The sequence below is a fragment of the Amphiura filiformis genome, chromosome 6 (assembly GCF_039555335.1).
Source record: "Amphiura filiformis chromosome 6, Afil_fr2py, whole genome shotgun sequence".
NCBI classification, from domain to species: domain Eukaryota; kingdom Metazoa; phylum Echinodermata; class Ophiuroidea; order Amphilepidida; family Amphiuridae; genus Amphiura; species Amphiura filiformis.
Window position 1 is genome coordinate 12,937,884 of NC_092633.1, and position 10,904 is coordinate 12,948,787.

General features: G+C 37.6%; 1 protein-coding gene across 1 annotated transcript in view; it reads right to left on the minus strand.

The window, feature by feature from the left end:
• Positions 1 to 10,236, minus strand: part of LOC140154990 (twinkle mtDNA helicase-like) — a 37,135-nt gene extending 26,899 nt beyond the window's left edge. The window contains exons 1-5 of the mRNA XM_072177658.1: positions 10,118 to 10,236; positions 3,746 to 4,629; positions 2,200 to 2,450; positions 1,050 to 1,228; positions 256 to 424 (exon numbers count right to left, since the gene is read on the minus strand). Coding sequence (XP_072033759.1) covers positions 256 to 424; positions 1,050 to 1,228; positions 2,200 to 2,450; positions 3,746 to 4,629; positions 10,118 to 10,191 — 1,557 coding nt within the window. The 5' untranslated portion in view covers positions 10,192 to 10,236. The remainder of the gene's footprint in view (positions 1 to 255; positions 425 to 1,049; positions 1,229 to 2,199; positions 2,451 to 3,745; positions 4,630 to 10,117) is intronic.
• Positions 10,237 to 10,904: the final 668 nt, after the last annotated feature.

Here is a 10,904-nt window from a genome sequence, read left to right on the forward strand (position 1 = left end):
CTTACAGGAAAATGAAATAAGTTATGTTGCTGTAATTTGCAAGATAGTTACAAATTATAATTGGCATTAACATCTCCAATTTTACAGAAAAATTATGAAAAATAAAAGAATGAGCTCAATTTAGAAATGTCTCTGCAAGCAGTGCACAGTTGAGCTCCCTGCATGTCTATGGGAGTGTTCTAATCAAGTTGATGGTTCATTGGTCATCCCTACTATAAGTATCCCCTCCTCACTCCTGAACAGAAGCATACATACCTCTTGTGGAATCATAGGTGCTCCATTAGCATGGTGAGGCAGTGACAACACAGGTGTACTGGTGCCCTGGTGAACAGCTAAGGCATCAAGAACAGACTCGGTTAGAATCACTTCAGTACTATCTGCTTTGATGAGGTTATATCCAAGTAAACCGCTATGACACTCACTCCTGTGTATGATATTAGGAAGAACATATGAAAATATCACAAAAATGTATTTTATTACATTTTATTATCTTATATTATGCTGATTACATTTGAAGAGTTTCGATGCAACAAACCATATATCTATTTTTTCATGATTTAAGATTAAAGGCAAATATAACTCGTCAAATATAAAGACCATACAAAATATATATTGGATTTTATAGAGAAGAGTGTCAATTTAAAGGTAGAATGATAGGGCAGAAGTTGGTGGCCTTTTTGACAATGGTGTATATCTTCTTTTGCATCAAAACTCTTCATTTTAAACAGTCACAGCCAATTTACGTATTAAAGTGTAAATAGATACAGTCCATATTTGATTGCAACTAAGAAAGTTAGTGTTGAATGTTGCTTACAGTGTGGTGACTTTTGTTATAGAATTACAATTTGTTTTAAAGTATAAACAGTTACTTAATCCTGACCCACCCTCCACCCTTCATGCATAAATATGAATATCTTTGAAGTATGTTTGTAAAACCTTTGGACACAAGTTATTTATGTTGATCCTTTTAATCAAACGCTGTATACACTGAATCGTGCAAACTGGATCACAAATGATCATTCCAAATGATTCCATTACTGTATTCCTACCTTGACCAGTGAGTTTCTACCACATTTCTCTGTTGGTCTTCATCTTCTTCAACATCTAGAATGACGACTCCTTGGAGCTGAGTCTCATTAGGGGCTGCACCATACACAGGCACTAGTAAGGTGGCATTAGACTTGTTCACTCTTACATGAAAATGCTCAAGTGTTTTCATTGTGAATTTCTGAAATGTAAGAGAAACAGTAGCATGAAGACAAAGCAGAAAATAGTTCAGGAAACAAAGATGTGAGTTGGGTAGCAGATCCATTTCCTGAAAAAAGTTGATTTTGTACTTTTTATGCTGAAATACCATGATCCAACATGGAAAAACAGTGGCATGAGCGATCGACTGGAATTAAATATGTAATAAACAAAAATTTTCACCAGATTATTCGCTATCGCAAAAAATAAAGGAGACAAGTAGAAAAAGTGATCCCGCCTGGGAATCGAACCCAGAACAGTTTAAGTGACCGCTTATAGGTTTGAATTGCAACCAGCCTAATCACAAAGTTCCCGTGGCCAAGTGGTTAAGGCACAGGTAAAACAAAAAGAAAAACATCACTGAAGATTTTTATTATAAAGAAATAGGTCAGTGAAACCAGCCCTGTGAGAAGTAAGAAATACAAGTGCTGGCCATGCTCTAGTTTAACCCCATGTCTTGAATAAAAGCACTGTACATTTTACTCTTGATGGATTTCATGGAAGTCTATACTGGGAATTTCAATTGAATGAACTATCCAACCGTGATCGTATTTTGCGTATTTCAAACTACAACGTGAACGCCCAACCTTGGATACAATACTAACCAATCACGAGTGCATTGGCATTGTTGGATTCACTTCTGCGTTATGCACGCACAGTCGTATACGCTGGCGTACATCATACAGTGTACGCAACAAATCTTCACGCTATGCCAGGCTGTGTTCATTCAATTGAAATTTCCACTATAATACTGTACTCACTGCCTAACACTGTACTCAAGTATAATATTTTCATCACTGTACTGTATTGTATCACCTTGGGTATTTCAAAATTACATCTTGGCTCAATAGATAAAAATAGCTTGTAAAAAAAAATCAAAATATTAGCTATATTTCCCACAGACTACTAAATACTGTTTTCAACAAGTTTTCAACAATTAACAACAAATCTTACCTGAATAGGAAATTTTGTTTTCAGTTTTTGCAAGTAATCGTCATCGCACTGTGCAATTTCCACAGCCATGTCCCACAATACATTTCCCTTCACAGGGTCAGTCTCTTTCTCATCTTGAATGTCATCATGATATATAGGCAATGCTGACAGAGGTGGCTTGGCTGTTTTCCTCTTCTTTTTTAATACATATACACTATCTTGAAATTTCTCCCAAGATCCTTTAGTTTTGGCACATTGACAGCTTGTCCACCCTGTAGATTAAGGTAATGAATGATTAAATATTGTCATTTAAATAGGAAATCTTCATCATGACAACAAAAAATACCATTTGACCTGACTCAAAAACAAGGACAACATCAACCATACATTGTTAATGTGGTCCCATATATCAGGGAATCTCTCACTAGAAAAATGATCATACTACATTAAAGTTACGGTGGGTGATTCTACAATCCCACCAACACGGCAACACCACTCCACTGTTGCCAGAGTCAAGACTCATCAACTCCAATTTCTCAGCCATATACTGCATCATTACAGATGATGAGCCTATGAAAGAATATGCCTTTTATATTCCACTACATGGGAAGAAGAAACCGGGACAGCCGGACACACTGTGCTTGCAGTATGTACAGTACCTCCTGAGAGATACTGAAGGGATGCTGCAGCTTAACACAATTGTTTCGATAGCCCAAGATCGCAACAGTTGGAGATGGCTTGTAGTTGCCTGCTCCGCAGCTGACTGATGATGATAATAGGCTATTCCGCTTGAAATCCACTTTGGGTCCTACGGAAGACATGACCTTAATCTTCCACAGAGGGAGTGTAGATTTCAAATGGTAGTCACCCATTCCGATAACCCCATTTGAAATTCACACTCCCTATGTAGGAGATTAAGGTCATATCTCCCATAGGGGTGTATGGATTTCAACTGGAATAGCCCAATCAGTACACATGGATTAACATTTTGTAAGTATATACACTGAACATGAAAAAATACACATTTGTGATAGAAACAAACCAAACGTTCAATTATGAGATTCTTTAAATGAAAGGGGGAAGGGGTCAAAAATTCTGAAAAGATTATTAAAAAAATAGTAAAATATTGGTCAATGTTGATCTTTCAGGTTGGAATTGTCAACAATTAACACTAATGTTTCAGGGGGTTAGTCAGCCTGCTATAAACAAAAGTAATTTAATTTATATGACATCATCAAACTTCTGGTTAGTTCCCATAAACTACATGTGAGATGAAATTGCTACATGTGACATACCCACATATCCTAGTATTAAAGTTTGTACGGCTTATATAAGGTGGAAATTATTCTGCTTTTGTTACTGCGCGTGTTAATAAAGTCCCAACTCACACTCACGTAAATTCACATAAGCGTGCGCCAGTCACGCATTACACAACGCACAACTAGCTTAAGCATTGCGCCCAACTGCGTGCATGCCATTCTATATCAATACACGGTGTTACGAGTCTTATTTTTTTCCTCCTTATATAAACCGAACAAACTTTAGTAATGCCTTTTATTCTATTTACCTGTTGTTTGATTGATGTAGACATTTCTTTCCACGGAATCTACTTCATTCTGCTTTCTACTACCAGTTGATGCTAATGCTTTGCCTCCTTCACAAAATGGACAATGTGCTACTAGGCATGTGTAACCTACAGAACAACCTAACTTGTGCTTCCCTAAGAAGGTGGTCATCTGTGACACTGTTGGTCCATGAAAGTCATCCACAGATTTCATCTCCACAAGATCAGGATGACTTGAAGTTCTGAAAGATCTTGAAGGCATGAAGGAACTTGCAGGCATATGGTGTGGTTTATGGCAGTGAGTTGCATGGTAAGGTAACCGGTGTCTCTCAATTTGGAATGGTAAATTGAAATGAAAAGGTCTTGATTGTGATGCTTTTGAAGTTCTTAGCCGTTTTGTTTCCAAATAACTGCTTTGAGCTACACTGTGGTGTTGAGTTGGTGGAGCAAAATAATGACCACAAACTGAGGTGTGTTTGGAAAAGTTATTTCCTTGTCTATCTCTAGTACTCAACATGCACTTTCGTTTAAAAATCTTCTGGCATTCCGTTACGTTTGTATCTGTGTACTGAATACAATTTTGTTTCTTGTTAACTGACGGGAAATTATCATCCTGACATATCCTGTTATTAGTGCAAGTTTTATCGGTCATATCAATGATCTTTCTCAGTTTCAATGAATGTGTTATTGGTATTGGATCTTGCAATCCACTTCGTGCCACATTATCTGTATTACTTGATGAGTTGTCATGAGTGCACTCGGATTTCTGTGAGCAAGGGTGTGATGATAACACTGCTGAGTTTATGAGGGTTCTGATGTTGACTCCTCCACCTTGGAGGCACATCTGTCTGGCATTCAACATATTCTCTTCTATCAAGTATCCATTTCTGCAAGAAACATAATATAAAAGACATTTATTATGGTATATGTATATATTCACTGTTCATGTGGCATGTTTCAGGTGAAATTTTTTTTTTTTTTATTTTTTTTTTTTCTGTGACCTCAAGTACTGTCTGGGAACGCCGTTCCCGCGGTTTTTGGAGGCCTTTATATTTTAAACATCCTAATCTTTAATATCATTTTTTTCTGAAGTTCTGGAAATATTCTGTGAACACTACCGCTCGTGAAATATTTTCTGCGAACTTGGACGCTAATTGAAAACTAAAACTAAATGCCAGAGACAGGAATAAATATGTAAACAAAGTAAAACAGATACCGTGTGTTGATTTTAATTGCGTATGACTCGTAGTCTCTAACGCTGCTGCGTCAACATGAACTCCAGACCAGACTATCATACACACCGCTGGGATCCCAGAAAGTAACATGAAGTAACAGAAAGAGCCTAACTGGGATTCTCCCGAGGTTTTCCAACATGCGGTAGAGCCTAACTGAGATTCGTTCCCCAGAAAAGAAGGTTTTTCATTGACTGTCGGAACATGGAATCATATAGAAAACTGAAAATTAAATATGCCCGACTTCAGACTGATTTTGCTTGATCACACCACATATAAAATGGTCACTAAACTTAAGTAAATCGTAGTTAAAATGGTATTACCTGAAGATTTTTACCCACATAATAAATGTTGTTAAAAAGTAAATGAAAGTGAACTGTAACAAAGAGAGATTGTGAGTTTTGTAGCTTTATTTACATGAAATAGTCACTCATTGGGATGGTCAACCAATTCATTCAAGTTTTATTATTATGTCTTTTGCCCCTAAAAAATCCACTAAGCCCTGCCTGGACGCGTTATTTCTTTCTGCAACCATAATGGGCCGCAATGCGATAACACATAGTACATACATGTAATTAATAGGCCTATGAGGCTAGATATAACACGAGTTTATAACCAATATTATTTCCTCTTACTTAATAAAATAAAAGAAATCGATAGAATTAAAATTCTATAACGGTTTACCTGGGGTTCGAACCCACAACCTTTGTATCCATATTCTAATGCCTACACGACTGTGCTATGATTCGTTGTGCCAGAAAGGTGTTTGTTTATGATACTTATTGATTACGGAATAAACTGCATACACACAATTTACTATTACTAGTATAATAAATACGAATATAATCCTAACCCTAATCCCTAACCCTAACCCTTACCCTAACCCTAACCCCTAACCCTAACCCTAACCCCTAACCCTAACCCTAACCCTAACCCTGACAATAATGAACCTTGCCTCGGACTATGCGGTTAGTGATATATTGCGGCCCATTATGGTTGCAGAAAGAAATTACGCTGCCTGGACGGCGCTGGGGCTTCGCCCCTGGACCCCACTTGTTCAATTATTGTGTTCTTACCCGCGCTCCGGCTCCTCACGCTCGCAGAAAATATTTCAAACAACTGTTCACGCTTCCCAGAAAGGAAATTATTTTTTAGCTGCCCTGCCGGGCGCATACGATCAACTTTTGCGCCCACGCTAGGCATCCTCTTGCTGAATTGTCAGCTCGCAGTACGCCGCTTAGTTCGCCACGGTGTAAAAAGTAGACAAAAATGTGAAACAAAACAAAGATTACTTTTCAAATAGCATGGTGGTTTTTCCGTATCTTTTGTATTCTGTGCTATTCAATTGCGTGGTGCATTGGGTGACATGTATTTTCTACGTCATTTGCCTATACGATGATCCACCCAAAAATAAAAATCATCGTATTTATGGAACTCCCTCCCAGTTGTGGTACTAACTGCACCAACCCTGGAAGTCTTCAGGGGAGGAGTTTCATCCAGCCTGTAATTAGCTGCTTGGTTTTTACTCGAACTTAATTCATCCAGTTCATACTCGCACTTCATCCAGTTCATCGCACCATTTGAGTTCTCCAGTTGTCTTCACCTCCAGCACCAGACATGGTCTAATTCTGCATAAAACCGGGCAACATTATTTCTATAGATCTGCTGCGCATTCAAATTGCATTGTATTGCATCGTAATTTCATTTGTGTCCATGCTAATTATGTTTACACAACACAAACTCGCGTGTTTTAAAGCAAATTCACCGATAATAGGTGATCAAAAGCGATCAGAATGTTACAAAAGTACAGATCGCATTCAGCTTACTTCATATGAGATGATCTTTGGAAAAATACGGCATAATTTGCCATGGTGCTTGTGGAATGCCATGCAGTAAAATACTAAAACGTTGCGACAATTCATGATTCACAACTAAAAATCAGCGTGTCGTTCGTATCCTCTAGCTGCTGTCAATTTCTTATCCACTCACTAATTCTCACAAAAGCTTTTCATTTTGTGTTGATTACGTAATGTGTGGAGGCAAATTGCAATAAGTACAATGAAATAATGAGTAGGGCAGGCTCCGCGGGCCCGGGGCGGGTTTCTTCTTCGTCTTACGTAACAGTATTGTTCTAAAAAAAAACGGAAGCGCTACATATGGCGCTCTAGCTGATATACAGCAAGATAATGTAAGATAGTAAATGTAAACCTGTATTTTAGCTAGAGAGTATCTCGAGCTATCCAGCACCCTCATTTCTCAAGTTTTTCATTGGCTGCACCTGTAAAAAAGGCTGTATGTCTAGTCCGCACGTGATCAACATTTCTGCACCCTTGGCATGACGTCCGGAAAGGATCCTGCTGAGTATCGACGTAAACGTAAACTTGATCGAAAAATCTATCTTTTATGCACGACGACACGATAGTTATGTGTGCATAAGATAGAACTTGCTGGTAATACAAAACTCGTCTTTGTAGTGTTTACACTTCTGGAACGCTTTTAAAACAATTGTTCCGAATGTCTAATTTGGCTACAATTTTGCTGGACTAACATAATGTATCTTTGGATTCAAGTTGGCTTACTTTAAGTGAAAATATACATCTTTGAAGTACATTCCGGAGAAGTTTTAGGTCACAGCAGTGTGATGCTCCGACGAATGATCATGGCTGATTTACTGTCACCGATGTACACGCAAGAGATGACCTTTTGTTATGACGTTTTCAATTGGGTACATCCGGGGACATTGTCACATAATCAGTCACAGTACATGCGCAGTGTAGACGGCTGGTGGAATAAGCACATGCGGAGTTCAGGATTGGCAAAGCAGCGACTTAGTAGTAGGGATGCCCACTGTCCATACAGTTTCCACTAGAACGATTTTTCATTTACTGTGTGCGTGCACTCACACACGTATTGTCTATGGAGAAACTGATCGATACAAGAAATCCCAGGCGTGTTAAATGGCGTACATACTTGTTTTTGACCCAAATGTAGGCCTATATCAGGGTGTTTCAAGAAATTCCTGATTCCACCGGAAAACATTAACCAAACATTTTCCTGATTGGTCAGTAAATAGAGAGGACCTTCCTCCATGCAGAGATCAACTTTTTTTAATGAAAAATTTAATGAGATGAGAACTACAACAGGTTGAAGCTACACCATTCCGTCCATCAGGTGGTCAAACGCAATTATTTCCGAGACAAGCAAACTTACATAGTCATAAAATGTAACTATTTTTGAAGACAAAATGTACAGGATGTTAAGAAATTTAAGAATGTTTAAGCCTACATGGCCCATCTCAAATCATGCACTTCTCACTACCATGCCCATTTCATATGCTATCCATCATGGCTTCCATGCACACACAGTGTATTGCTCAATGTATTAAAGATAACCTTTGAGTTGGAGCAAATTTCTCAAAATTGGTAGTGATTAATATTACCAAACTTATGCCATGATGAAATATAATAATTTTTGAAGATAAAATGTGCTGACCGTAAAAGATTGAACAATGTTTAAGACTACCGCCATTCATTTGAAATAATGCACTTATTGTTCATCTCCTCTATGGAGATATTTTCCATGGCGGCATCTATGATCATGCTTGCGGTTTCACCAAACAAACCATGGGTTTTGAGGTCTTATATTTTTGGTTGTATGTCAACAAAATCGATTAAATTTTCAGGATGATCTTATTTTCATGTTGTTATAAGCAAATATAATGTTCCAGATAATGCTAGTTAATAAATATATTAAGAAAAAGTACCTTAAAATTGCACTTTCTGTTAGTAATCCTTTTTGGACTTTAACTTTTTAACATGTTCTAGCAGCCCTATATAAAACCTTAACACTCAAAAGGCCATATCTCTGGAATGAAACGTCCGATTAAGATTATTTAAACGTCAAAATGTTTCTTTCATCAATTCCCAGCCAATAAGTTAGCAGGGGTAGCGCTAGAACTAAACACTTCAGTGTCCGCAGGGACCCCCGAACTTGCAGAAAATTAAAAAGTAGGGGGTCCGGAGTAGAGTTTGATGAGTCCGAGTTGCATAAATGCAGCATAAATAGTATGTCTGCAATAGCGCTAGATTGAAAATCTGGGGGTCCGCAGGGACCCCTGAACTTGCAGAAAATTTAAAAACAGGGGGTCCGAACTCTATATTTTGGTGGGTCCGGGACCCCAAAAAGCGACCTAGCGCTACCCCTGTAAGTTAGGTCTGAATCAATTTAAAAGTACTTCAATTTTTAGTGGACATGCCTATTAGTAGCCCAATAGGATGACTTTTTACACAACAGTTTCCTGTCCAATAGACACCAATTGATGGTTAAGAAAGTAATTGAGCAACTTTTCAAATCTGGCGTAGGCAATTTATGGTATTTTGCTATCCCATAGATACCAATGTATGAATTTTAAAAACAATCCAGCGACTTTTAAATTATTTGACTCGCGATTTGGGCTAACATTTTTGACAATACTGCTGGAGGTCAGTGGGTGCATGTACAGCAGAAACACTGCGTTGATCGAAGCTGTTAGGAGAACAAATATTGACGTTTTTCGTAAGTACAGGTATTAAAATTTACTAAAATATTATAGTACAGTGTGTCGGTAATATGTCACGAACTATTTCATGATATTTTAGAGACAATAACTTAGAACTTGAGGAAGAAGTTTTTATTCATATGCATGACATTGTACTCTGTATGGCAACTGCGTACATGTATCACACGTACATGTAAACAAGTACGTTACATACGATAACATCCTTGCAAGTTCTAACTTCGTATCACAAGCTATCGGTTGTTCATACGAAAGTTAGAACATTTCGAACAAACGTAAACGTATTATAAAGTCTTATTCAGATTTCATTTGACAGCTTAACCATCGCGTATACACGCGCGACGTCAAGCGTGTGCATTGGACCTTGTGCAAATAATACTCGCTGGACGGCTAGCAGTACGCTTAATTTGTCAAAGGGAATCTGAATAAGACTTTAGATCCCTGTACTTCATGACTTGCATGCTTGAGCTGCAGAATTTGGCAACCATGTATCGGACGGTCATGACGATTGACGGCAAGTTTAAACCCTTCTACATTTAGTAACGTGTTATTCTTCCTTTAAATTACATAGAATTGTTTTGAACAAACCTGAAAATTATAAGAAAAAGATGTGGTTGTTGATCGTCTGTAAGCTTCCACTTTTCTACACATACGAACCACATACGAACCTGGCGCGATCAAAACAAACGTCTACTTCCGGGTTATGGTATGCAGAGGCGAGTATGGCAAGCCAACTGAGCCAAATGTAATTTGATATGTTTTGATTCATTGCATCTTTCTACTCTAGAAGTAGCCTACCGGGGTAGCCTAATGTTTTACATTATTTTTTCTAAATTTGTACTTCATCATATAGCGGGAAATTTTTCTTTCTACCTTGAGTAGATAACAAACAAACAATCAAACAAACAACAAACATGTAATAACGAAAAAAAATATACCAAATGAAATTTCTGACTTTTATGATAAAAAAAAAATAGTTCATACATTAATTGTCAACCGTTCTTACTTAATTTCTTTGTATTTCATATTTAAAAAAAATACTATCTTGAGTAAATAGCGGAAAAAACAAACAAAAACAAACAAAAAACACCAAAAACAAATTTTCCTAACAAATGTTTTCTAAATTTGTGAAATATTTTCTGCCGTTTTATGCTATCTTCAGAAGATATCCGTTTGCGCACGCGTTGCGAGAAAATGATGCAGATCGTAAATGATGCAAGCCGTAAGTGGGCTCGCGCGTGTTCACAGAAGATGATGCATGTCGCAACGGGTGATTTGCAAATTGCACCGTAAATGGTATCTTGAGTAGATAAAAACCAAACAAACAAACAACCAATCAGACAGACAAACAAACATGAAATATAAAAAAAATATA